Source organism: Pristiophorus japonicus, chromosome 11, assembly GCF_044704955.1.
Source record: "Pristiophorus japonicus isolate sPriJap1 chromosome 11, sPriJap1.hap1, whole genome shotgun sequence".
Classification (NCBI taxonomy): Eukaryota; Metazoa; Chordata; class Chondrichthyes; family Pristiophoridae; genus Pristiophorus; species Pristiophorus japonicus.
In genome coordinates, this window is record NC_091987.1 from 6,519,579 (window position 1) to 6,547,098 (window position 27,520).

General features: G+C 46.4%; 1 protein-coding gene across 1 annotated transcript in view; it reads left to right on the forward strand.

The window, feature by feature from the left end:
• The first annotated feature begins 11,808 nt into the window (after positions 1-11,808).
• The window catches only part of mrpl39 (mitochondrial ribosomal protein L39), a 30,991-nt gene continuing 15,279 nt past the window's right edge, over positions 11,809-27,520 (forward strand). Inside the window, exons 1-3 of the mRNA XM_070893224.1 lie at positions 11,809-12,095; positions 14,614-14,820; positions 21,882-22,021. Of these exons, the coding sequence (XP_070749325.1) occupies positions 12,053-12,095; positions 14,614-14,820; positions 21,882-22,021 (390 nt within the window). The 5' untranslated portion in view covers positions 11,809-12,052. The remainder of the gene's footprint in view (positions 12,096-14,613; positions 14,821-21,881; positions 22,022-27,520) is intronic.

Here is a 27,520-nt window from a genome sequence, read left to right on the forward strand (position 1 = left end):
CTACCTTCCTTGCACTGCTCTTCCTGTTGGTCATCCATCCCCTATCTGGCTGTGTACCCTTTACCTGCGGTAAGACCAACTCACTAAACGTGCTATTCACGTCATTCTCAGCATCGTGCATGCTCCAGAGTAAATCCACCCGCAGCTCCAGCGCCGCAATGTGGTCCATCAGGAGCTGTAGGCGGATACACTTCCCGCACACGTAGTCGTCAGGGACACCGGAAGAGTCCCTGACTTCCCACATAGTACAGGAGGAGCTTAACATGTGTCCCAGCTGTCCTGCCATGACTCAACCCTTAGATAAACTTAATTTGGCAACAACAATGCTAAAGTTTACTTATTGACATAGAAAAGAAAAAGAAAAACTATTTACCAATCACCAGCCAATCACTTACCCCCTTGGCTGTGACGTCACCTTTCAATTTCTTTCTACTTCTTTTTTGCCTCCCTGCTGCCCCCGACTCCCCGGACCTTTATAGGCTGCCTCCTCGACGCACCCGCTCGATGACCTTTCCTCTATTATAAGGTCAGAAGTGGGGATGTTCGCTGATGACTGCACAGTGTTCAGTTCCATTCATAACCCCTCAGATAATGAAGCAGTTCATGCCCTCATGCAGCAAGACCTGGGTGACATTCAGGCTTGGGCTGATAAGTGGCAAGTAACATTCGTGCCGCACAAGTGCCAAGCAATGATCATCTCCAACAAGTGAGAGTCTAACCACTGCCCCTTGACATTCAACAGCATTACTATTGCTGAATCCCTCACCATCAACATCCTGGGGGTCACCATTGACCAGAAACTTAACTGGACAAGCCACATAAACACTGTGGCAACAAGAGCAGGTCAGAAGCTGGGTATTCTGTGGTGAGTGTCTCACCTCCTGACTCCCCAAAGCCTTTCCACCATCTACAAGGCACAAGTCAGGAGTGTGATGGAATACTCTTCACTTGCCTGGATGATTGTAGCTCCAACAACACAAGAGGCTCAACACCATCCAGGACAAAGCAGCTCACTTAATTGGCAGCCCATCCACCACTTTAAACATTCACTCCCTCCACCACCGGCACACCGTGGCTGCAGTGTGTACCATCTACAAGATGCACTGCAGCAACTCGCCAAGGCTTCTTCGGCAGCACCTTCCAAACCCACGACCTCTACCACCTAGAAGGACAAGGGCAGTAGGCACGTGGCAACAGCAGCACCAGCAAGTTCCCCATCACTTCCACACATCATCCTGACTTGGAAATATATCGGCCGTTCCTTCATCGTCGCTGAGTCAAAATCCTGGAACTCCCTCCCTAATAGCACTGTGTGAGTATCTTCACCACACGGACTGCAGCGGTTCACGAAGGAGGGCTGCTAATGTGGTATCTGTGTTTAAAAAGGGAGAAAGGGATAGACTGAGTAATTACAGGCCAGTCAGCCTAACCTCAGTTGTGAGAAAATTATTGGAAAAAGTCCTGAAGGACAGAATAAATCTTCATTTAGAAAGACACGGATTAATCAAGGACAGTCAGCATGGATTTGTTAAGGGAAGGTCGTGTCTGACCTAATTGATTGAATTTTTCAATGCGGTAACCAGGAGGGTCGATGAAGGCAAAGCATACGATGTAGTGTATATGGATTTTAGCAAAGCTTTTGATAAGGTTCCACATGGCAGACTGGCCACAAAAGTAAAAGCCCATGGGATCCAAGGCAAAGTGGCAAGTTGGATCCAAAATTGGCTCAGAGGCAGGAAGCAAAGGATAATGGTTGATGGGTGTTTTTGCAACTGGAAGGATGTTTTCAGTGGGATTCCGCAGGACTCAGTACTGGGTCCCTTGCTTTTTGTGATATACATCAATGATCTAGACTTGAATATAGGGGGTTTGATTAAGAAGTTTGCAGATGATACAACAAAAATAGGCTGTGTGGTTGATAATGAAGAAGAAAGTTGTGAACTACAGGACGATATCAATCAACTGGTCAGGTGGGCTGAACAGTGGCAAATGGAATTTAATCCCGACAAGTGTGGGGTAATGCATTTTGGGAGGGCTAACAAGGAAAGGAAATACACATTGAATGGTAGGATACTGAGATGTGTAGAGGAACAAAGGGACCTTGGAGTGCATGTCCACAGATCCCTGAAGGTAGCAGGCCAGGTAGATAAAGTGGTTAAGAAGGCATACGGAATGTTTGCCTTTATTAGCCAAGGCATAAAATACAAGAGCAGGTGGGGTAATGCTTGAACTGTATAAAGCACTGGTTAGGCCACAGCTGGAGTACTGAGTGCAGTTCTGGTCACCGCATTACAGGAAGGAAGTGATTGCACTGGAGAGGGTACAGAGGGGATTTACTAGGATGTTGCCGGGAGTGGAGAATCTAAGCTATGAGGACAGATTAGATAGGCTGGGTTTGTTTTCATTGGAACAGAGGAGGCTGAGGGGAGACCTCATTGAGGCGTATAAAATTATAAGGGGCCTAGATATAGTGGATAGAAAGGGCCTATTTCCTTTAGCAGAGATGTCAATAACCAGGGGGCATAAATTTAAAGTAATTGGTAGAAGGTTTAGAGAGGATTTGAGGGGATATTTCTTCACGCAGAGGGCTGTGGAGGTCTGGAACTCGCTGCCTGAAAAGGTGGTAGAGGCAGAAACCCTCTCCACATTTAAAAAGTACTTGTATGTGAACCTGAAGTGCCGTAACCGGCAGGGCAACGGACCTAGAGCTGGAAAGTGGGATTAGGCTGGATAGACTCTTGTTGGCCGACATGGACACTATGGGCCGAAATGGCCTCCTCCCATGCTGTAAATTTCTATGATTCTATGACCTCCTCCTTCTCAAGGGCAATTAAGGATACGCAATAAATGCTGGCCTTGCCAGTGACGCCAACATCCCCGAGTGAGTAAAAAAAATAACACAGATACAAGGCAAGGAGAAAAAGATAGAAGAAGAGATAATATATTAATGGTCCTTGGCTGCCTCCTGCCACTCATTTGGTTAAACTCTGAAGCCCATGTTGATATTTTTGCAGCACTGCGAAGTTTCATGTGCATGGCATGTGAGTGAGCATCTCACACCAAGGCTATAGTAGCCCAGTGGCTATAGTTTTGGAACGGTAACACATGGCTATGAAAATTATCTTCAATAAATCTTGTCATTTGTGGACTAGCAGCTGAAAAAATTACTCTGAAAGCTGCTGTTTTAATGTAAAAATCCAATTGGTCCACTAATGTCCTCCAGAGAAGCGATCCTTGCCACCCCTATCTATGGCCAACACACGACTCATGTCCAATACTGAGTGGTCGACTCTTAATAACCTCAGAGTAACTTGGGATGTTCAATAAATATTGCCTTGCTGGTGTTGCCCATACCCTGAAAACAAATATAAAAAACACACCAAGGATTTATTTAACAATGGGAAGATCATGTACCTCCTTCAGCCTAAATTACTCATTAGTTCTTGCTTTACAGGTTTAACATACTTCTGTGAGTATGACCATCCACTATATTTCTGTTTTCTTAAACAAACATTGGAAAATACAGTATTGAAGGAAATTGGGGTTGCAATCAAACGTCTACATTACCATGAACTAATGTGATAGAGTATAAAACTGCCATTAAGCCATCACAACCACTGGAGTCATAAGGCAAATAGCATCGATGTGTTTTAGGGGAAACTCGGCAAGTGCATTGTGAGAAAGGAATAGAACGATTTGCTGATAGGTTTAGAAGCAAGGTGGGAGGAGGCTGGAGTGGAGCATAAACACCAGCATAGGCCAGCTTGGCCAAATGATCTGTTTGTGTTGTAAACTGGAACCAATTGCTTTATTGGGAACAATCAGTCGAAGAGGAGCCAGACAAAAGGCCACTCGATTATTAAATCCAACCTTGATGTTCGCCAAGATGATTTGGCCGCCACACTGATTCTGTTTCATCAGTTTCTCAGCATGCTGACGTTCCTCCCGTCACTGCTCCTTGAAGAACTCAGCAAAGTGATGCAAGGCAACATCACCCCGGTCAAAGTAGAAGGACATAGAAAGATAAACATAGGAGGAATAGAGCTCCATGTTGATCAGCTTGTTGACAGCACCCTCACAGTCCTGGTGGTAATTCTGATACACTCGAGAATCCATTTTCATTTTCTTTTTAAGAAGTCCAAATTTTGTTGAAGTACCAAGCTGAGATCACCCCCCTGCTTTATAGCTGAAGATCTCCTTGCCTTAATTGGCCAATCATCTCACAATCTCTTCCTAAGGATATGCTAGTCATCGTTCGGCGATCATTTCAATGGGTAAAGTCTGCCATAGATCGCAACAGTTGTGGAGTCAGTTGTGGAAAGTTGCATGATAACCTAAGATTCAAATGTAAATTATAAATGTGATGCATCACAGTTTGATATAACAGTGGAGAAATCATTAGATGCATTACACAGCAGGGATGATGTGGGCACAGGGTTGGGGAGGATCTATAAGCAGTGTTCTAAATTATGAAAGTGTTTGAGATGGCAGACAGTGATAGATTATTTTCACTTTTTGAGGAAATCAGCAAGAAAAGACTTGCATTTATATAGCATTTCTCATCACCACTGGACGTCCCAAAGCGCTTTAGAGCATAAGAACATAAGAAATTGGAGCAGGAGTTGGCCATTTGGCCCCTCGAGCCTGCTCCGCCATTCAATAAGATTATGGCTGATCTGATCTTGGGCTCAGCTCCACTTCCCTGCCCGCTCCCCATAACCCTCGACTCCCTTATCGCTCAAAAATGTGTCTAGCTTCGTCTTAAATATATTCAATGACCCAGCATCCACCGCTCTCTGGGGCAGAGGATTCCACAGATTCACAACCCTCTGAGAGAAGAAATTTCTCCGGAGCTCAGTTTTAAAAGGGTGACCTCTTATTCTGAAACCATGCTCCCTAGTTCTAGATTCCCCCATGAGGGGAAATATCCTCTCTGCATCTACCTTGTCGTACCCCCTCAGTATCGTATATGTTTCAATAAAATCACCTCTCATTCTTCTAAACTCCAATGAGTATAGGCCCAACCTGCTCAACCTTTCTTCACAAATCAATCCCTTCATTTTAGGAATCAACCTAGTGAACTGTCTCTGAACTGCCTCCAATGCAAGTATATTCTTCCTTAAATAAGGCGACCAAAACTGTGCGCAGTACTCTAGGGCCCCGAACTTGGTGGGAGCTAAGTTCCGCTGAAGGCCCGCTGAGATCCTGATGGTACTTTGGGCGGGAGTTTCATGGAAAAAGACCGTCCGGCAGCAAAAAAAGGACTTACGCCATGAATCTGGGCGGCAGTGGGCGGGAGCTCCCAATCTCGGCGGCAAATACAATCCGCGGCAAAGTACCGCCGAGGATTGAGTCGGGCCTGGGGAGGGAGGAACTTACGTAAAAATTTTCAAACAATAAAAAAAAAATACTGGGAAACCTTCAGCGGACCCTATCCCCCTGCTGCAGCAGACTCCCGCCCGGACCAAACTGGCAGCTCGGCGGGCGGGAGGACACTTACGCGAGTTGCGTGCCAGCGGACGTCAGCGGGTGGTACCGAGTGGTCTTCCCTCCCCGCCAGCGGGGGGCCTCCACCAAACTCGCTCGGAGGGGAGAGCGCCCAGAAAACATGGCGACAGCGGGCGGTGAGTCCACCAAGTTCAGGGCCTAGGTGTGTCCTCACCAATCCCCGGTACAGTTGTAGCAGGACTTCTCTGCTTTTATACTCTATCCCCCTTGCAGTAAAGGCCAACATTCCATTTGCCTTCCTGATCACTTGCTGTACCTGCATACTAACTTTTTGTGTTTCATGCACAAGGACCCCCAGGTCCCTCTGTACTGCAGCATGTTGTAAATTCTCTCCATTTAAATTATAATTTGCTTTTTTATTTTTTCTGCCAAAGTGGATAACCTCACACTTACCCACATTATACTCCATCTGCCAAATTTTTGCCCACTCACTTAGCCTGTCTATATCCTTTTGCATATTTTTAATGTCCTTCTCACAACTTGCTTTCCCACCCAGCTTTGTATCATCAGCAAACTTGGCTACATTACACTCAGTCCATTCATCCAGGTCATTAATATAGATTGTAAATAGTTGAGGTCCCAGCACCAATCCCTGTGGCACCCCATTAGTTACTGTTTGCCAACCGGAAAATGACCCATTTATCCCGACTCTCTGTTTTCTGTTAGTTAACCAATCCTCTATCCATGCTAATATATTACCCCCAACCCGTGAACTTTTATCTTCTGCAGTAACCCTTTATGTGGCACCTTATCGAATGCCTTCTGGAAATCCAACTACACCACATCCACTGGTTCCCCCTTATCCACCCTGCTCGTTACATCCTCAAAAATCACCAGCAAATTTGTCAAACATGATTTCCCTTTCATAAAACCATGCTGACTCTGCTTGATTGAATCTTGCTTTTCCAAATGTCCTGCTACTGCTTCCTTAATAATGGACTCCAGCATTTTTCCAATGACGGATGTTAGGCTTACTGGTCTATAGTTTCCTGCTTTCTGTCTGCCTCCTTTTTTAAATAGGGCGTTACATTTGTGGTTTTCCAATCCGCTGGGACCTCCCCAGTATCCAGGGAATTTTGGTAGATTACAACCAATGCATTCACTATCTCTGTAGCCACTTCTTTTAAGACCCTAGGATACAGGCCATCAGATCCAGGGGACTTGTCTGCCTTTAGTCCCATTATTTTGCTGAGTACTACTTCATTAGTGATAGTGATTGTATTATGTTCCTCCCTCCCTGTAGTCCCTTGATTAGCTACTATTGGGATGTTTTTACTGTGAAGACCGATACAAAATATTTCTTCAACGTCTCTGCCATTTCCCTGTTTTCCATTATTAATTCCCGAGTCTCATCCTCTAAGGGATCAACGTTTACTTTAGCCACTCTCTTCCTTTTTATCATCATAGGTGGTCTCTTGGAGTCGAGGATGGCTTCCTTTTTATATACCTGTAGAAACTCTTGCTATCTGTTTTTATATTTCTTGCTAGTTTACTTTCAAAATCTATCTTCCCTCTCTATTCTTTTTTTAGTCATCCTTTGCTGGTTTTTAAAAGTTTCCCAATTCTCTGGTCGCCCAGTAATCTTGGCCACACTGTATGCCATTGTTTTCAATTTGATACCATCCTTTACTTCCTTAGTTAGCCACGGATGGTTCCTCCTTCTCTTACAGTCTTTCCTTCTCACTGGAATATATTTTTGTTGAGAGTTAAATGTCCGCTACTGTTTATCAACCGTTTTACACTTTAATCTAGTCTCCCAGTCCACTTTAGCCAACTCTACCTTTATTTAATCTCCTTTATTTAAGATCAGGACCCTGGTTTGGTGACAGCTAATGAAATACTTTTTATTGAAATGTAGTTACTATTGTAATGTAGAAAACGCAGAATCAATTTGCACATAGCAAGCGCCCACAAACAGTAAGTGATAATGACCAGATAATCTGCTTTTAGTAATGTTGCTAGAGGGATAATTATTGGCCAGGACACTGGGAAGAACTCCCCTGCTCTTCTTTGAAATAGTGCCATGGGATCTTTTACGTCCACCTGAGAGAGCTGACGTGGCCTCGGTTTAATGTGTCATCCAAAAGATGGCACCTCCAACAGTGTAGCACTCCCTCAGTACTGCACTGGAGTGTCAGCCTTAACAAAATTCATAAACAGCAATGAGATGAACAATCAGTTAATCTGTCTTTGATTGACGGAGTAACATTAACGAGCATGCTGGGAGTGCTGTCTGATCTTTGAACAGTGTCATGGGATCTTTAACCTCCACCTGCAGATGGGACCTCAGTTTAACATCTCAGTTGAAGTTGTGCATGTGGGACTATGCAACACTCCCTCAATACTGCAGTGGGATTATGAACTGAGACTGTCACCTTGGCTCAGTGGTAACACTCTTGAATCAGAAGTTTAGAGCTGGATTTGAGTAATTAATCTATGCTGCAGTATTGAGGGAGTGATGCATTGTCAGAGGTGCTGCCTTTCAGATAAGAACATAAGAAATAGGAGCAGCAGTAGGTCATTCGGCCCCTCGAGCCTGCTCCGCCATTCAATAAGATCATGGCTGATCTGATCTTGGCCTCAACTCCATTTTCCTGCCTGCTTCCCATATTCCTTGATTCCCTTAAAAACCAAAACTCTATTGATCTATGATGAAGCATTAAACCTGTTCCAATGGCTCTGATGAATGTTAAAGACCGCATTGCACTATTCAAAGAGCAAAGGGGTTTCCTGGTTGCCCAGCCAACATTCCCTCCTCAACTAACAACTCCAAAAAACAGATTAACTACTGCTTGTGCGACCTTGCTTGGTGCAAACTGGCTTTCTTATGTGATTGCTGTTATATATGCATACTATAGATATACTCTCTGTGTAGTCACTGTGTAGTTGCATTAAGAGGGAGACTTGTTTACTGGTGGTACCATCAACAAGGTTCACACTGTATACACTATGCTGGCACCACCAGAGGGCGCAACTGGTGGAGGCCCAGGGGTCACCTGTACACCACAGGTACCCAGGTATAAAAGGGAGTCCATCATGTGGTATCCTCACTCTGGAGTTATATTAAACGGACTAAGGTCACTACAGTTCAAGGGCAGTACTTTACGTCATGGAGTCATTATCAGAGCATCTAAAGACATAACAATTGCAAAGCTTTAGGTCAAAAAGTAAATCACATAAAGTGTTTTGAACCATTCTGAGCTGTGGCTCAGTTGCTAGCACTCTTACCTCTGAGCCAAAAGGTTGTGGGTGCAAGTATCACTCCAAGAGACTTGAGCACAAAAATCTAGGCACAAGTGCTGACTTTCGGACGAGATGTTAAACCAAGACCCCGTCTGCTCTCTCACATGGTTGTAAAATATTTATTGGTTGAAGGATAAACATTGCCCAGGATACTGGGAACAATACCCCTGATCTTCTTCGAAATTATGCTATGGAATCTTTTACATCCACCTGAGAGGGCAGAAGGGGCCTCGGTAAACATCTCGTCTCTCAGGTGAACATAAAAAATCCCATTGAAGAAGAGCAGGGGAGTTCTCCCTGCTGTCCTGGCCAATTTTATCCCTCAACCAACATTACTAAGAAAAGAGAAAGACTTGCATTTATATAGAGCCTTTCATGACCACCGGACATCTCAAAGTGTTTGCAGCCAATGAAGTACATTTGGAGTGGAGTCAGTTGTAATGTGGGAAACGTGGCATCCAATTTGTGCACAGCAAGCTCCCACAAACAGCAATGTGATAATGACCTGATAATCTGTTTTGTAATGGTGATTGAGGACTATTGGCCAGGACAACAGGGATAACTCCCCTGCTCTTCTTCGAAATAATGCCATGGGATCTTTTACGTCCACCTGAGAGAGCAGACGGGGCCTCGGTTGCATATGGTAGACTTCAAAGAAACCCTAAAGCATCGGAAGGGAAGAACAGAAGCTGAAAGACTGCATCTCCGACACTGCAGCACTGCCTCAGCGCTGCACCGGAGTGTCAGCCTAGATTTATGTGCTCAATCCCCAGACTGATTCCCGGGATGGCATGACTGACATATGAAGAATGACTGGATCGACTAGGCTTGTATTCACTGGAATTTAGAAGAATGAGAGGGGATCTCATAGAAACATATACAATTCTGATGGGATTGGACAGGTTAGATGCAGGAAGAATGTTCCCGATGTTGGGAAAGTCCAGAACCAGGGGTCACAGTCTAAGGACAAGGGGTAAGCCATTTAGGACTGAGATGAGGAGAAACTTCTTCACTCAGAGAGTTGTTAACCTGTGGAATTCTCAACACAGAAATTTGTTGATGCCAGTTTGTTAGATATATTCAAAAGGGAGCTAGATGTGGGCCTTACGGCTAAAGGGATCAAGGGGTATGGAAAGCAAGAATGGGGTAGTGAAGTTGCATGATCAGATTGAATGGTGGTGCAGGCTCAAAGGGCCGAATAGCCTGCTCCTGCACCTATTTTCTATGTTTCTATGATTCTCTGGAATGGGACCTGAACCCACATGCTTCTGACTCAAGAGACGAGTGTGCTACCCACTGAGCCAGGGCTGACACTAAAAAAAGACTAGAGGATTGCATTGTTGTTTGTGGGAGCTTGCTGTATTCAATTGGCTGGAAAGCGTTTCGGGGCGTCATGAGAGGCGCTATATAAATGCAAGTCTTTCTTTCTATATAAATGCAAGTTTGTTCTTTCTGAGATGATGTGCTCAAGAGGTGCAGCTGGGCGGGGAATCAAGTTTCCCTTGCACAGAGACCCTGTTACCCCCCCAACCCCTGTACACTGGCACTGGGTGAACTGGGTGCACTGGCACTGGGTACACTGGCACTGGGGGCATTGGCATTGGGTGAACCGGCACTGGGGGAACTGGGTGCACTGGCACTGGGGGTACTTGGTACACTGGCACTGGGTGCACTGGCACTGAGGGCACTGGGTACACTGGCACGGGGTGAACTGGCACCGGGGGCACTGGCACTGGGTGAACTGGCACTGGGACTGGGTGAACTGGCACTGGGGGCACTGGCACTGGGGGGGGGGCACTGGGACTGGGTGAACTGGCACTGGGTGAACTGGCACCGGGTGAACTGGCACCGGGGGGCACTGGGTGAACTGGCACCAGGGGCACTGGCACCGGGGGGCACTGGGTGAACTGGCACCGGGGGGCACTGGGTCTGGGTGAACTGGGACTGGGTGAACTGGCACCGGGGGGGGGCACTGGGACTGGGTGAACTGGCACCGGGTGAACTGGCACCGGGGGGCACTGGGTGAACTGGGTCTGGGTGAACTGGGACTGGGTGAACTGGCACCGGGGGGGGCACTGGGACTGGGTGAACTGGCACCGGGTGAACTGGCACCAGGTGAACTGGCACCGGGGGGCACTGGGTGAACTGGGACTGGGGGCACTGGCACTGGGTGAACTGGCACCGGGGGGGGGCACTGGGACTGGGTGAACTGGCACTGGGTGAACTGGCACCGGGTGAACTAGCACCGGGGGACACTGGGTGAACTGGCACCGGGGGCACTGGGTGAACTGGGACTGGGTGAACTGGCACTGGGTGAACTGGCACCGGGTGAACTAGCACCGGGGGACACTGGGTGAACTGGCACCGGGGGCACTGGGTGAACTGGGACTGGGTGAACTGGCACTGGGTGAACTGGCACCGGGTGAACTAGCACCGGGGGACACTGGGTGAACTGGCACCGGGGGCACTGGGTGAACTGGGACTGGGTGAACTGGCACTGGGTGAACTAGCACCGGGGGACACTGGGTGAACTGGCACCGGGGGCACTGGGTGAACTGGGACTGGGTGAACTGGCACTGGGTGAACTGGCACCAGGTGAACTGGCACCGGGGGGCACTGGGTGAACTGGGACTGGGTGAACTGGCACTGGGTGAACTAGCACCGGGGGACACTGGGTGAACTGGCACCGGGGGACACTGGGTGAACTAGCACCGGGGGACACTGGGTGAACTAGCACCGGGGGACACTGGGTGAACTAGCACCGGGGGACACTGGGTGAACTGGCACCGGGGGCACTGGGTGAACTGGGACTGGGTGAACTGGCACTGGGTGAACTGGCACCAGGTGAACTGGCACCGGGGGGCACTGGGTGAACTGGGACTGGGGGCACTGGCACTGGGTGAACACATGGTCAGGGACTGGCCATCACTGGGCTGCACCCACACCAGGCAATTGGCCCCGCCCAGTGAGGCCACATGCGGGGTGGGCGGGGCCCGGTCCGGCCCGGCTCCCCCCCCCCCCGCCCCGCCCCCCCCGAAGACGTCATCCGCACCTTTACGTGCCCGTGACGTCGAGTCACCGCGGGCGTGAGGCCGAACGTGAAGTGCGCGGTGGCTCGGCCGGAGCGCGGGGGGTGTGTGTGTGTGAGAGAGAGAAGCGAGCCCGAGCCCCGAGCCCGCAGCGCCCGGCACAGCCAGCGGCCTGTCTCCGCGGCCCGTCGATTGTTTTGCCGTGGGTCAGTCGGTCCGGCGCTCACTCGCTCCCCTCCCCCTCCCTCCCCCTCCCTCCCCCCCCAGTCACCATGGCTGCTCGCTTCGTTCGTCCGGTTTTGGGTCCGTGTGGCAGTGAGTGCCTGACATTCGGTTCCGGCTGTCTGTGTTACATACATTACTTGTCATTTATTCTGCCGTTCTAGTCTACCGCATGTACTGCAATTTATAATGTGCAACACAATGCAATCTGCGATGCAATCTATATTGCATGTATTGCTAGTAATTTATTCTGATGCTATAGGGTTTCTTTGAAGTCTACATATACAGTGCACTCTCTAATCTGCAATACAATGCAATGTATATCACATATATTTCTTGTATCGAACCTTTGTCAGCCCACACTTGGAGTACTTGCAGAACTAGTCGCCTTATTATAAAAAAGGATATAGAGGCACTGGAGAGGGCGCAGAGAAGATTTACAAGAATGATTGATAACAAGAACTGTGAGGGTATACTTATTAGGAAAGGATGAACAGGCTGGGTCTCTTTTTTTTCTTTTGAAAAGAGCAGGCTGAGGGGGAGACTGAATAGAGGTCTTTAAAATTATGAAAGATTTTGACAGAGTAGACACCGAGCGAGTGTTTCCACTTGTGGGGAAAGAGCATAACTAGAGGCCATCACTATAAAGATAGTCACCAAGAAACCCAATGGGGAATTCAGAAGAAATGTCTTTACCACCAGAGAGTGGTGAGAATGTGGAACTCACTACCACAGGGAGTGGTTGAAGTGAATAGTTAAGGGGAGGTTAGACAAGCATATGAGGGAGAAGGGAATCGAGGGTTATGCTGATAGTTAGATGAGGAAAGACGGGAGGAGGCTCGAGTGGAGCATAAACACCACATGGACTGGTTGGGCTGAATGGCCTGTTTCTGTGCCATATATCCTATGTAATCTTGTGCAATATAATGCTATTTATAATACAACCTAGTATATACAATTAAAATAATTTAAAATACAACCTGGACTCAAAGGGTTAAATTACCAAAGGAGATTACAAAAACCTAGGGTTGTATTCCCTCAGATTTAAAATATTAAAAGGGTGATCTGATGAAGTTTTCAGGATATTAAAGGGAACAGATAGGGCAGATAGAGAAACTATTTCTGCTGGTTGGGGATTCTAGGACCATGGAGCATAGTCTAAAAATTAGAGCCAGACCTTTCAGGAGTGAAATTTGGAAACACTTACACACAAAGGGTGGTAGCAGTTTAGAACTCTCTTCTAGCATCAAATAGCTGCTTGCAGATCAATTGTTAATTTTAAATCTGAGATTGAAAGATTTTTGTTAACCAAAAGTATTAAGGAATATGGGCCAAAGGTGGGTATATTGAGTTAGGTCGCAGATCAGCCAAGATCTCATTAAATGGTAGATCAGGCTCGGTGCTAAATGGTGTACACCCCTTAAATAGATATTTTTATCATACAATATCATCTATAATATTGACTATAGTCTATAATATACAAGGCAACACAATCCTAGAATATCTCAGCACAGAAAGAGGCCATTTGGCCCATTGTGCCTAAGCCAGCTCTTGAAAGAGTGATCCAATTTTGTCCCACTCTCCAGCTTTTTCCTCATAACCCTGAAAATTAACTGTCTTCAAGTACATGTCCAATTGCCTTTTGAAAATTCCTCTGGAATCCGATTCCATCATCCTTCAGGTAGCGCGCTCCAGATATTAACAACACTCTGTGAAAAAGATTCTGGAGGAAACTTGCCAAAGGAAACTGTTTCTCCCTACTTACTCTATTAAAACCCCATATAATTTTGAATACCTCTATTAGGTCTTAACCTTCTCTGCTTTCAGGAGAACACTCCCAGCTTCTGCAATCTCTCCACAGAACTGAACCCCCTCATCCATTGTATCATCCTAGTAAACCTCCGCTGCACTCTCTCCAGGGTCTTGACATCCTTCCTAAAGTGTGGCGCCCAGCATTATACACAATACTCCAGCTGAGGCATAACCAGAGATCTGTAAAGGTTTAGCATGACTTCCTTGGTTTTATATTCAATGCCCCTATTTACAAAGCCACGAATTCCAGATGCTTTCTTAACCACCTTGTCAAATTGCCCGACCACCTTTAAAGGTTTGTTAATCTGCACTGACAGATCCCTCTGCTCTTGGACCCCCCCTCAAAATAGATGTTGATTATCCCTATCTTCATAACCTCCTCCAGCCCTACAACTCTCCCAGATCTCTGCCCTCCTCCATTTCTGGTCTCTTGAGCATCCCCGATTTTAATCACTCCACCATTGGCGGCCGTACCTTCAGCTGCTAAGCTCTGGAATTCCCTCTAAAACCTCTCTGCATCTCACTCCTTTTTAAGACGCTCCTTAAAACCTACTCTTGTCCTAATATCTCCTTACGTGACTAGGTGCTCCTGCGAAGCGTCGTGGGGCGTTCTACATTAAAGGCGCTATACAAGTGCAAATTGTTGCCATACATCCTCTCCCTGTTGTTTCCTCCCAAAGTGCATCACTTCACACTTACTTGGATTAAATTGCACCTGCCATGTGTCTGTCCATTTTACCACTCTGCCTCTACCCCTTCTGGGCTTCGATAAGCAGCCTCTTGTGTTGTTTCCTCTCAGGATTTCTTTCGACGTCTGCAGACTCGTGCCTGGCGAGCACGGAGCTGCTTCAGAAGCGCAGCGAGCTGTTTGATGAGGAGAAAGCCAGGCAGCGAACCTTGGTCCCGCGGATTGAGAAAATCGAAGTTAAAAACATAGGAAAGCCCACTTCTGGTGCGGTGTTCATCATGAACAAGGACCTGTCAACTCCCTATAACTGTGCCAAGCGTAAGTAGGTGGTCGTAATGTCTGCACACTTACAGGTTTGTAGAGCTGTTGCCCAGAGGAGCTGGCATGGCTCCTATCCTGGGCTGACGTCTGACACGTGGCCAATGCCAGCGAGTTGCTAAAAACAGCACTGGGCCCTGACTCCGTTCGGTGTGTCGAGGAGGCTCGAGTACGTGGGGCGATCCTGTCCAAACTGACCCCTGTCTGGACGGAATTCCTCATCGGCGCCAAGCCTCGAAACCTCCCTCGGGTGTCGGCGCCTCACTGCTTGAGCTTCCTCCGGGAAATCCCCTCCGTGCCTTTCAGTTTTACACGGAGAGGGTTCCTGTACAGGCTGCTCTTGCACACTCCACTTTGCCATCCTTGTCTGCCGTCCGGACACACCATCTTGCCATCCGGGGGAGGCGGGGGACCCCAATGGAGTGCCCTCTACGCGGGAGTCCTCCCTTTATTGGGGACTTGGCCTGGAGGGTGTTGCACGGGGCAGTCCCGTGCGAGGAGTATTCGGAATAAGGTGGACGAATTAACTGCGCAGACAGCAGTTAACGGATATGATGTAATTGGCATCAAGGAGACATGGCTCCAGGGTGACCAAGGCTGGGAACTCAACATCCAGGGGTATTCAACATTTAGTAAGGATAGGCAGAGAGGAAAAGGAGGTGGGGTGGCGTTGCTGGTTAAAGAGGAAATTAATGCAATAGTAAGGAGGGACATTAGCTTGGATGATGTGGAATCGGTATGGGTGGAGCTGCGGAATACCAACGGGCAGAAAACGCTGGTGGGAGTTGTGTACAGACCACCAAACAGTAGTAGTGAGGTTGGGGACAGCATCAAACAAGAAATAAGGGATGCGTGCAATAAATGTACAGAAGTTATCATGGGCGACTTTAATCTACATATTGATTGGGCTAACCAAACTAGTAGCAATGCGGTGGAGGAGGATTTCCTGGAGTGTATTCGGGATGGTTTTCTCGACCAATATGTCGAGGAACCAACGAGAGAGCTGGCCATCCTAGACTGAGTGATGTGTAATGAGAAGGGACTAATTAGCAATCTTGTGTGCGAGGCCCCTTGGGGAAGAGTGACCATAATATGGTAGAATTCTTTATTAAGATGGAGAGTGACACAGTTAATTCGGAAACTAGGGTCCTGAACTTAAGGAAAGGTAACTTCGATGGTATGAGACGTGAATTGGCTAGAATAGACTGGCAAAGGATACTTAAAGGTTTGATGGTGGATAAGCAATAGCAAACATTCAAAGATCACATGGATGAACTTCAGCAATTGTACATCCCTGTCTGGAGTAAAAATAAAACGGGGGAGGTGGCTCAACTGTGGCTAACAAGAGAAATTAAGGATCGTGTTAAAACCAAGGAAGAGGCAAAAAATTGGCTAGAAAAAGCAACAAACCTGAGAACTGGGAGAAATTTAGAATTCAACAGAGGAGGACTAAGGGTTTAATTAAGAGGGGGAAAATTGAGTACGAGAGGAAGCTTGCAGGGAACATAAAAACTGACTGCAAAAGCTTCTATAAATATGTGGAGAAAAAGATTAGTGAAGACAAATGTAGGTCACTTGCAGTCGGATTCAGTGAATTTATAATGGGGAACAAAAAAATGGCAGACCAATTGAACAAATACTTCAGTTCTGTCTTCACGAAGGAAGACACGAATAACCTTCCGAATGTACTAGGGGACAGTGGGTCTAGTGAGAAGGAGGAACTGAAGGATATCCTTATTAGGTGGGAAATTATGTTAGGGAAATTGATGGGATTGAAGGCTGATAAATCCCCCGGGCCTGATAGTCTACATTCCAGAGTACTTAAGGAAGTGGCCCTAGAAATAGTGAATGCATTGGTGATCATTTTCCAACAGTCTATCGACTCTGGATCATAGAAACATAGAAAATAGGTGCAGGAGTAGGCCATTCGGCCCTTCGAGCCTGCACCACCATTCAATAAGATCATGGCTGATCATTCACCTCAGTACCCCTTTCCTGCTTTCTCTCCAAACCCCTTGATCCCTTTAGCCGTAAGCACCACATCTAACTCCCTTTTGAATATATCTAACGAACTGGCCTCAACAACTTTCTGTGGTAGAGAATTCCACAGGTTCACAATTCTCTGAGTGAAGAAATTTCTCCTCATCTCAGTCCTAAATGGCTTACTCCTTATCCTTAGACTGTGACCCCTGGTTCTGGACTTCCCCAACATCGGGAACATTCTTCCTGCATCTAACCTGTTCAATCCTGTCAGAATTTTATATGTTTCTATGAGATCCCCTCTCATTCTTCTAAATTCCAGTGAATATAAGCCTAGTTGATCCAGTCTTTCTTCATATGTCAGTCCTGCCATCCCAGGAATCAGTCTGGTGAACCTTCGCTGCACTCCCTCAATAGAAAGAATGTCCTTCCTCAGATTAGTTCCTATGTACTAGAGGATAGCTAATGTAACACCACTTTTTAAAAAAGGAGGGAGAGAAAAAACAGGTCATTATAGACCGGTTAGCCTGACATCAGTAGTGGAAAAAATGTTGGAATCAATCATTAAGGATGAAATAGCAGTGCATTTGGAAAGCAGTGATAGGATCGGTCGGTCCAAGTCAGCATGGCTTTATGAAGGGGAAATCATGCTTGACAAATCTTCTGGAATTTTTTGAGGATGTAACTAGTAGAGTGGACAAGGGAGAACCAGTGGATGTGGTGTATTTGGATTTTCAAAAGGCTTTTGACAAGGTCCCGCACAAGAGATTGGTGTGCAAAATTAAAGCGCATGGTATTGGGGGTAATGTACTGACGTGGACAGAGAACTGGTTGACAGACAGGAAGCAGAGAGTCGGGATAAACGGGTCCTTTTCAGAATGGCAGGCAGTTACCAGTGGGGTGCCGCAGGGCTCAGTGCTGGGATCCCAGCTCTTTACAATATACATTAACGATTTAGATGAAGGAATTGAGTGTAATATCTCCAAGTTTGCAGATGACACTAAGCTGGCTGGCGGTGTGAGCTATGAGGAGGACGCTAAGAGCCTGCAGGGTGACTTGGACAGGTTAGGTGAGTGGGCAAATGCATGGCAGATGCAGTATAATGTGGATAAATGTGAGGTTATCCATTGTGGGGGCAAAAACACGAAGGCAGAATATTATCTGAATGGCGGCAGATTAGGAAAAGGGGAGGTGCAACGAGACCTGGGTGTCATGGTTCACCAGTCATTGAAAGTTGACATGCTGGTACAACAGGCAGTGAAGAAGGCAAATGGTATGTTGGTCTTCATAGCTAGGGGATTTGAGTATAGGAGCAGGGAGGTCTTACTGCAGTTGTACAGGGCCTTAGTGTGGCCTCACCTGGAATATTGTGTTCAGTTTTGGTCTCCTAATCTGAGGAAGGATGTTCTTGCTATTGAGGGAGTGCAGCAAAGGTTCACCAGACTAATTCCAGGGATGGCTGGACCTGTCATATGAGGAGAGACTATATCAACTGGGCCTTTATTCACTGGAGTTTAGAAGGATGAGGGGGGATCTCATAGAAACCCAGTATAAGATTCTGACGGGACTGGACAGATTAGATGTGGGAAGAATGTTCTCGATGTTGTGGAGGTCTGGAAGCAGGGGACATAGTCTTAGGATAAGGGGTATGCCATTTAGAACTGAGATGAGGAGAAACTTCTTCACTCAGAGAGTTGTTAACCTGTGGAATTCCTACCGCAGAGAGTTGTCGATGTCAGTTCATTGGATATATTCAAGAGGGAGTTAGATATGGCCCTTACGGCTAAAGGGATCAAGGGGTATGGAGAGAAAGCAGGAAAGGGGTACTGAGGGAGTGATCAACCATGATCTTATTGAATGGCGGTGCAGGCTCGAAGTGCCGAATGGCCTACTCCTGCATCTATTTTCTATGTATGTCCCATGCAATCGGTTTTTAAGTCAGTTCATGGACTCCCAGGCCGCTTGCAATTTCTGCGGTCTGGAAGAGTCCGTGCTCCATGTTGAATGTGTGAGGTTGCAGCCCCTGTTCCAATATTTGAAGGGGCGGTTCCTCAAATTCTGTTTGCATTTCAGTCCCACGCTCCTGATCTTTGGGCATCCTGTGCGGAAGGGAGCGGGGTCGGAAGGCCTCCTCGTCGGACTGCTCCTGGGCACGGCCAAGGGGCTATCAACCGGTCCAGGCAGCGAGGGTCGTTCAGCCCGACTGCCTGCCTCTCTTCCGCGGCTACATTCGAACCAGGGTGTCCCTGGAGATGGAGCATGCAGTGTCCACCGGTACGCTCGCGGCCTTCGCGAGAGGTGGGCGCTGGAGGGACTGGAGTGCGTCATCACCCCTGGCAACCACATTTTAATTTGATTAAAGGTTTTCGTTACAGTTTTAAATTGTTAATTTGTAGGTTCTAGTGCCCTTGTCACTAGGGGGCATCAACAAAATAGTTGTAGAGCTCTTGAGTTGGGAGTGGGTTAGCCAGTCACGTGATGTTCACAGGACTCAATAAAACCCCAGCCAGTTGGGTTCAGGGGATCCACGATGGGGCAGGTGGTTGTGAGCCTGGTAATGTGTAGTGTGATTGTTCAACCTATCCTAATAAGTCAACTAGTTCTTAACAGCAATGTGTTGCTATGAATTCTTAAGCAAAGAACCTATGAAGCAAATACATTACAGCGGTTTTTAAATCCGTAAGCAGTTCAAGTTTTGGGGGTGCCCGTCTCACTCTGGAGCGTCTAAATTATTAAATAGAAAAGTCACTCGGTCATTCCAGGTTGCAGATTGGGCAGAGCAAGGCCATGAAAGGATAAGAATTTTAAATTGGAGGCATTGGGGGACTAAGAGTCATCGTAGGTCAGCGAGGAGAGGTGTGATGGGTGAGCTGGACTTGGCGTGGGATAGAGTATGAGCAGGAGAGGTTTGGATGAACTGAAGTATAGAGAGGATGAAGGACGAGAGGCCGGGAGAGAGCATTGGAATAGTCGAGTCTGAAGACGATGAAGGCACGGGTGAGAGTTTTAGCAGCAGATGGGCCGAGGTGGAAGGAGGCGGTCTTTATGATGGAGTGGATCTGTGGTCATAAGCTCATCTCGCTGTCAAAATAGGACAGCGAGGTTGCAAACTGTCTGGTTGAACCTGAGACATTGGCTGAGGAGGGGGATAGAATCAGTGGCAAGAGAATGAGGATTGTGGTGGGGGCTGAAGACAAAGGCTTCGGTCTTAATGTTTGATTGGAGTCAATTGTGGCTCATCTCAAACTGGATAACTAGTCTGACAGTACAGAGGCAGTGGAGGGGTTCAGAGAAGTGATGGAGAAGTAGGGCTGAGTGTTGTCAGCGACCATGTTGAAAGAATGAAAGATTTTCTTTTATAGAACGCCTTTCACGATCACAGAATGTCCCAAATTGCTTTACTTTTTGACGGGTAGTCACTGTTGTAATGTAGGGAATGTTGAAGCTCGCCCCATGTCTACTGATGGTGTCGCCACGGGGCAGTATCTAGATGAGGAAGTGGAGGGGACCAAGTATAGATTCTTGAGAGACACCAGAGGTCACAGTGTGGGGGGAGTGGGTAGAAAGCCGTTGTCGGAAAGTCCGGCTTTGATGAGGGAGAGCGGATCCAAGCACGAGCAGTCCCACCGCGCTGGGCAATGGGGGAGAGGTGTTGGAGGAGGAGGATATTGACCGTGTCAAAGGCTGCAGAGAGATGGGAGGTAAAATGTACCATTTGTCAGATTCACAGAGGCTGTCATTTGTGACTTTGATTAGGGCGGTTTCAGTGCTATGGCAGGGGGTGGAAACTTGATTGGAAAGATTCCAATAAAGGATGGACACAGTTTTGGAGGTGATGACACATTCAAGGACTCTGGAGAGGAAAGGAAGGTTGGCGATAGGGTGATAGTTTGCAAGGATAGAGGTGACTGTAAGTTTATGCTTGCGGTTTGTTGCGGGGGAGGGGGGAGGGCGTGGGGCGTGGACGGTCAGCTGTTTTGCTCTGTCTGCGCCCTTTCCGGCTTCGCTGTATTCATGGAGGGGGTTGAAGCTGAGAACAGATTGTGCAGCATCTGAAATGGGAAGGTCAGAGGACAGGGGTCAGAGTGAAAACCTGGCAAAAAAGAGGAGGAGGGGAGGGTGGGGGGTCACTCCCATAGTATTAACCTGTCTCCATTTCAGATGCTGGCAGACCCCTTCCCCGCTCCTGTCCATTTCTTTTCCTGATTTTGTTTGAAACCAGAGCTATATGTGCTTTCTGCATAGAGATTGATGCATTGCCTCTCCTTAGTTGTCTGCTGTATGTCCGGTCCTTGAACTTGCTTTGAAGCAGTGATGCTTAGAATAACGGGCTGCCCATTTAAAACTGAGATGAGGAGAAATTTCTCCTCGGGGGCGGGGGGGGGGGGGTTGTGAATCTATGGATTTCGCTGCCTCAGAGAGCTGTGGAAGCTGGACATTGAATAAATTTGACAGAAATACAGTTTTTTAAACAATAAGGGATTATGGGGAGTGGGCGGGGAAGTAGAGCTGAGTCCATGATCAGATCAGCCATGACCTTATTGAATGGCGGAGCAGGCTCGAGGGGTCCGTATGGCCTACTCCTCCTATTTATTATGTTCTTATGCTTACAGTGCTCCCGCCCCCCCACCCCCCCCCTCCCACCTCCACCTATGCTGTGCTCGCTGACTTACATTGGCTCCCATTCCGGGAACACCTTGATTTTAAAGTTCTCATCCCTTGTGTTCAAATTCCTCCACGGCCTTGCCCTTTCATAATCTCCTCCAGCCCTACAACCCTCCGAGATCTTTGCGCTCCTCCAATTCTGGCCTGTTGCGCATCTCTGATTTTCATTGTTCCATTGGTGGCCATTCCTTCAGCTGCCTGGGCCCTTAAAACCTAGCTTGTCACCTGTCCTGATATATCCTTGGGTGGATCGGTGCCAAATTTTGTCTGAGAGCGCTCCTGTGAAGCACCTTGGAATGTTTTACTATGTTACAGGAGCTGTATAAATGCAAGTTGTAGTTTGTGAAACTGATCTTCCATGCCTAGAAATGTGAGCTTCAGTCTGTCATCTGACTGCTTCTTGTCCCTGTGCACAGATATCAGTGAATGGTGTGTAAGGCGTTCCATACTTGCACTTGTGGATGGGGAAATCTGGGATATGTATAAACCCTTCAACAAATCCTGTGACATCCAGTTCCTCACTTTTAAGGATGAGGATCCAGAAGAAGTTAATAAGGTAAAGACTCTACTCTTCTGTTGCGTTGGGCAGTGAAGGGAAAGGGGAGAAGGAACAGAATTCTTCGCAACTTGAGTGATTTAGTTAAGTCTGAAACAAGGGTCTTAAAATCTGAACAAAGCAAACTACAAAGGTATGAGGGGCGAGTTGGCCAAGGTAGATTGGGAATCTAGATTAAAAGATATGACCGTAGATAAGCAATGGCAAACATTTAAAGAAATAATTCATAGTGTTTTGAGGATGTAACTAGCAGGGTAGATCAAGGGGAACCAGTGGATGTAGTATATTTGGATTTCCAAAAGGCATTCAATAAGGTGCCACTTAAAAAGTTGCTATGCAAGATAAGGGCTCTTAGGGTTGGGGGTAATATATTACCATTGACAGAGGATTGGTTAACGGACAGAAAACAGAGAGAGTAGGGATAAACGCTTGGTAGACTGTAACTAGTGGGGTGTCACAGGGATTGGTGCTGGGGCCTCAGCTATTTACAATCTATATTAATGACTTAGATGAAGAGACCGACTGCAATGTATCCAAGTTTACTGACGATACAAAACTAGTTGGGAAAGTAAGCTGTGAGGAGGACACACACAGCCTGCAAAAATATATAGACAGGTTAAGTGAGTGGGCAATAAGGTGACAGATGGAGTATAATGTGAGGAAATGTGAAGTTATTCACTTTGGTAGGAAAAATAGAAGAACAGAATATTTTTTAAATGGTGCGAAACTATTAAATGTTGGTGTTCTGAGAGGTTTAGGCGTCCCTGTACAGAAACCATAAAGTTAGCATGTAGGTACAGCAAGCAATTGGGAAGGCAAATGGCATATTGGCCTTTATTGCAAGAGGGTTGGAGTACAAGAGTAAGGAAGTCTATCTACATTTGGTGAGACCACATCTGAAATACTGTGCACAGTTTTGGTCTCCTTATCTGAGAAAGGACATACATGCCTTTGAGGCAGTGCAGCGAAGATTCACATGATTGATCCCTGGGATTAGAGGGTTGTCCTATGAGAAGAGATTGAGTAGATTGGGCTGATACTCTGAAGTGTAGAAGAATGAGAAATAAGATTCTGAGGGGGATTGAGAGGATAGATGCTGAGAGGTTGTTACCCCTGGTTGGAGAGTCTAGAACTAGGGGACATAGTCTCCGGATAAGGGGTTGGCCATTTAAGACTGAGATGAGGAGGAATTTCTTTACTCGGGGTTGTGAATCTTTGGAATCCTCTACTCCAGAGGGCTGTGGTTGCTGAATCGTTAAGTATACTTAAGGAAGGCTAAGATAGATAGATTTTGGACTCTAGGGGAATCAAGGGTTATGGGGATCGGGCGGGAATGCGTTGAGGTCGAAGATCAGCCATGGTCTTATTGAATGGCAGAACAGGCTCGAGGGGCCGTATGGCCTAATCCTGCTCCTAATTCTTATGTTCTTAAATTTACAACGAATATGCATTCCCTTAATGAATAAAAAAATTCACAGGAAAATGATTCAACCACGGCTAACGCAAAGTTAAAGATTGTATTAGTTTAAAAGAAGAGGTTTCTAATGTTGCCTAAAAGAGTAGTAAGCCTGAGGATTGGGAGAATTTTACCAAGTAAACTAGCAAGGGTCAAAAACATATTGTAAAAGCTTCTATAGGTATATAAGGCAGAAATTAGCGAAAGTAAGCGTGGGTCCCTTACAGGCAGAGACAGAAGAAATTATAATGGGGAATAAGGAAATGGCAGAGACATTAAACAAATACTTGTATCTGTCTTCATGGAAGAAGTAGCAGAAAACATTACAGAAATAGTGGGGAACCAAGGATCGAGTGAGAATGAGGAACTTAAAGAAATTAGAATAGGGTATTAGTAAAGAAGTAGTACTGAAGAAATTAATGGAACTAAAAGCTGACAAATCCCCTGGATCCGATGGACTACATCCTTGGGCTTTATAAGAGGTGGCTACAGAGATAGTGGATGCATTGGTTTTGATTTTCCAGAATTCCCTAGATTCTAGAATGGTTCCCGCAAATTGGAAGGTACAAACGCAACCCCGCTATTCAAGAAAGGAAAGAGAGAGAAAAGAGGGGACTAATGACCAGTGAGCTCGACGTCCGGAGTAGGAAAAATGCTAGAATCTATTATTAGGGACATGGTAACAAGGCATTTTTTACATAACACATCAGATATACGGCACAGAAACAGGCCATTCGACCCAACCAGTCCATGTCTGTGTTAATGCTCCACTCGAGCCTCCTCCCGTCTTTCCTCATCTAAATCTATCGGCATAACCCTCTTCCCTTCTCCCTCGTATGCTTGTCTAAGCTCCCCTTAATGCATCTATACTATTCGCTTCAACCACTCCCTGCGGTAGTGAGTTCCACATTCTCACCACTCTTTGGGGAAATAAGTTTCTCCTGAATTCCCCATTGGATTTCTTGGTGGCGATCTTATATTGCTGGCTTCTAGTTTTGCTCTACCCCACAAGTGGAAACATTCTCTCTGTATCCATCTTTGAAAACCTTTCATAATTTTAAAGCCCTCTATTAGGTCACCCCTCAGCCATCTTTTTTCAAGAGAAGAGACCCAGCCTGTTCATCCTTTCCTCATAGGTATACCTTCGCATTTCTTGATCCGATTGAGTGGCGGAATAGGAGCAGGCTCGAGGGACCAAATGGCCTACATCTGCTCCTATTATGTTCTTACCATAACCCTTCATAATCTTGTAGGTTTCTATCAAGTCGCTCCTCAACCTCCATAGCAAAAGGAGCCCTAACTTCCCAAGTTTCTCTTCATAGCTGTAACTCTTCATCCCTTCTGATGTAAGCTGAGTGGACCTAGTGAAATACAAGGTCGACGCTTAGCCTTGATACCCCTCTGGACGGACTAAGTGAAATACAAAGTCGACGCCCTGACTGGTAGAGATGACAGACTTTGATTGGAGGTTCAAAACGGTCTTTATTCACAGGCCTGGGGAGAACCTTCTGAGACCGTTCTCAGATCCAACTCCACCGAGATGTTAGCAAATTTCATATTTATACATTTAACAGTCCAACGCTTCCATAGTCTATCCTGCGTGACACCTTACGCTATTCCCTGTATTCGCGGTTAATCTTGTTTCTTCTTGTAAGCTTATTTTCAGCTCCTTCTGTCATTGGGGCCTTCCTCTTATCTATTCTTGCAACTTCGTTGCTGTAACAATCGTTCTTTGTTTTTGCCAGATGGCCTTGTCCGATAGCATGTTTTCTTAAAGTAACATGCTCATGTTAATTCTATAAGGAAAGCATATCGTGGTTAATTTTATCAGACTTTAGTTGTAAGTCATTTACCGGGGTTAATTTTTATCAGACTTCAGCTGTAAGCCATGTTGCAATCCACACAGTGCATCCTTCACCGTTTAATTGTGCAGACCGGTGCCTTGTCCGAGCAAGTCCTCTTAATCATGGATCGATTCACTACCTCTTGTCCCGTTTCACCAAGCACACTGGTGATATACTATAGCTCAACATATTTATACACAAATTCAAGTGCGACATAAATTTGGTTATTTCATCTTCCAATTTTAATGTTATGCCCCCTTGTTCTGAACTCCCCCACCAGAGGAAATAGTTTCTTTCTATCTACCCTATCAACTCCTTTAATCATCTTAAACAACATTCCTGGGATGAGACGATTGTCCTATGAGGAGAAATTGAGTAGACTAGGCCTATAATTCCCTCGTGTTTAGAAGAATGAGAGGTGATCTCATTGGAACATATAAAATTCTTACAGGGTAGATGAAGGGAGGATGTTTCCTCTGGCTGGGGAGTCTAGAACCAGGGGTCACTGTCTCAGAATTAGGGGTCGGTCATTTAGAAACTGAAATGAGTAAACATTTCTTCACTCAGAGGGTTGTGAATCTTTGGAATTCTCTACCCCAGAGGGCTGTGGATGCTCAGTCGTTGAGTATATTCAAGACAGAGATCGCTAGTTTTTTGGACACTAAGGGAACCAAGGGATATGGGAATCAGGGAGGAAAGTGGAGTTGAGTTAGAAGATCAGCCATGGACGAGAAGGCTCGAAGGGCCTACCTCCTATTTCTTATGCTCATTGTTCCTCTCTTTAACCCAGGGACCCAAGCCAACTATAGCAGGTTTACAGCCGATCTGATCAGCTAGCTCGACGGGCAGAGATTGAACCTGGAATCTCCCGGGCGCAATTCCATGATTCTGCCTTTTCCGAATGATGGAGCCATCAGGGAATGTTTTATTCTGCTGAAATCAATTGCCCGGGGTGGGGGTGGTTGGAAAACCAATTTGTTCAGCTGTAATTTCTACATGTGTTGTGACAGGTTATGACTATGGAGATGATAGTCGTTTCCCGCTATGCCCATCTCCATAACGAACCTGTCAGCTGTAATCCGCTTTCTTCAGAGAGAGAAAGGAAGTTTAATAAAAGAAGGCAGCAGAAATGTTCTGCTGTGAGTTGCTGTTAATTCAGCACATCAAATAACTCTCACTGCTGCCAACACCAGGAACAGACCAGTAAAGGCCTAAATGCTGTCTCCATTGACAACCCAAGCTGGGAAGGACAAATCTACATTTTGTTTTTCCACAGTTGAGGTGAACCAAATATAAAAAAAGTTCACATGCCCATTATACTTTGCTGAAATCATTTTGATAACCGTGCACTTGACTAACCCGCTAAAATGTTTCCTCTGGCCGAGTCACACATGCTGATCACCGCACTCCCACTCTGCATCCTTGCGATTGGTAACCGTTTTACATTCCGACAAATGATTTCTTCCAGAGTAACCTTTCTATTTGTTCATTGCTCATTTCCCCCTCCATTCTGGTTATATATGTTCCGGTACATTTACTTGTCAGCTATGACTCAGTGGGTGGCACTCTCTTGCCTCTGAGTCAGAAGGTTGTGGATTCAAGTCCCACTCCAGAGACTTGAGCACATAAATCTAGGCTGGCACTCCCAGTGCAGTGCTGAGGGAGAGCTGCACTGTCGGAGGTGCCGTCTTTCGGATGAGACATTAAACCGAGGGCCCGTCTGCTCTCTCAGGAAGATGTAAAAGATCCCATGGCACTATTTCGAAGAAGAGCAAAGGGAGTTATCTCCGGTGTCCTGGGCCAATATCTATCCCTCAGTCACCATCACAAAAAACAGATTATATGGTCATTATCATATTGCTGTTTGTGGGAGCTTGCTGTGCGCAAATTGGCTGCCGCATATCCCACATTACAGCAGTGACTACGCTCCAAAAGTACTATACGTTGGCTCTAAAGCACTTTGAGACGTCCGGTGGTTCTAAAAGGCGCTATATAAATCCAAGTCTTTCTTTTATGTGTCTGCAGTGATTACTGTCGTGAACTTTTCTCTCTCTCGTTCATCCCGAGCACTGAATGTGGCATCTTCCTCCTCTTTCCCTAGTTTTTCACACCGTTCCCGTTTTTGTAACTTATTTCTTCTGAAGATGCTAAAATTGGGGAACCCCACCTTCCCTACAGTCTTTTAAAACGTAAGCTTGT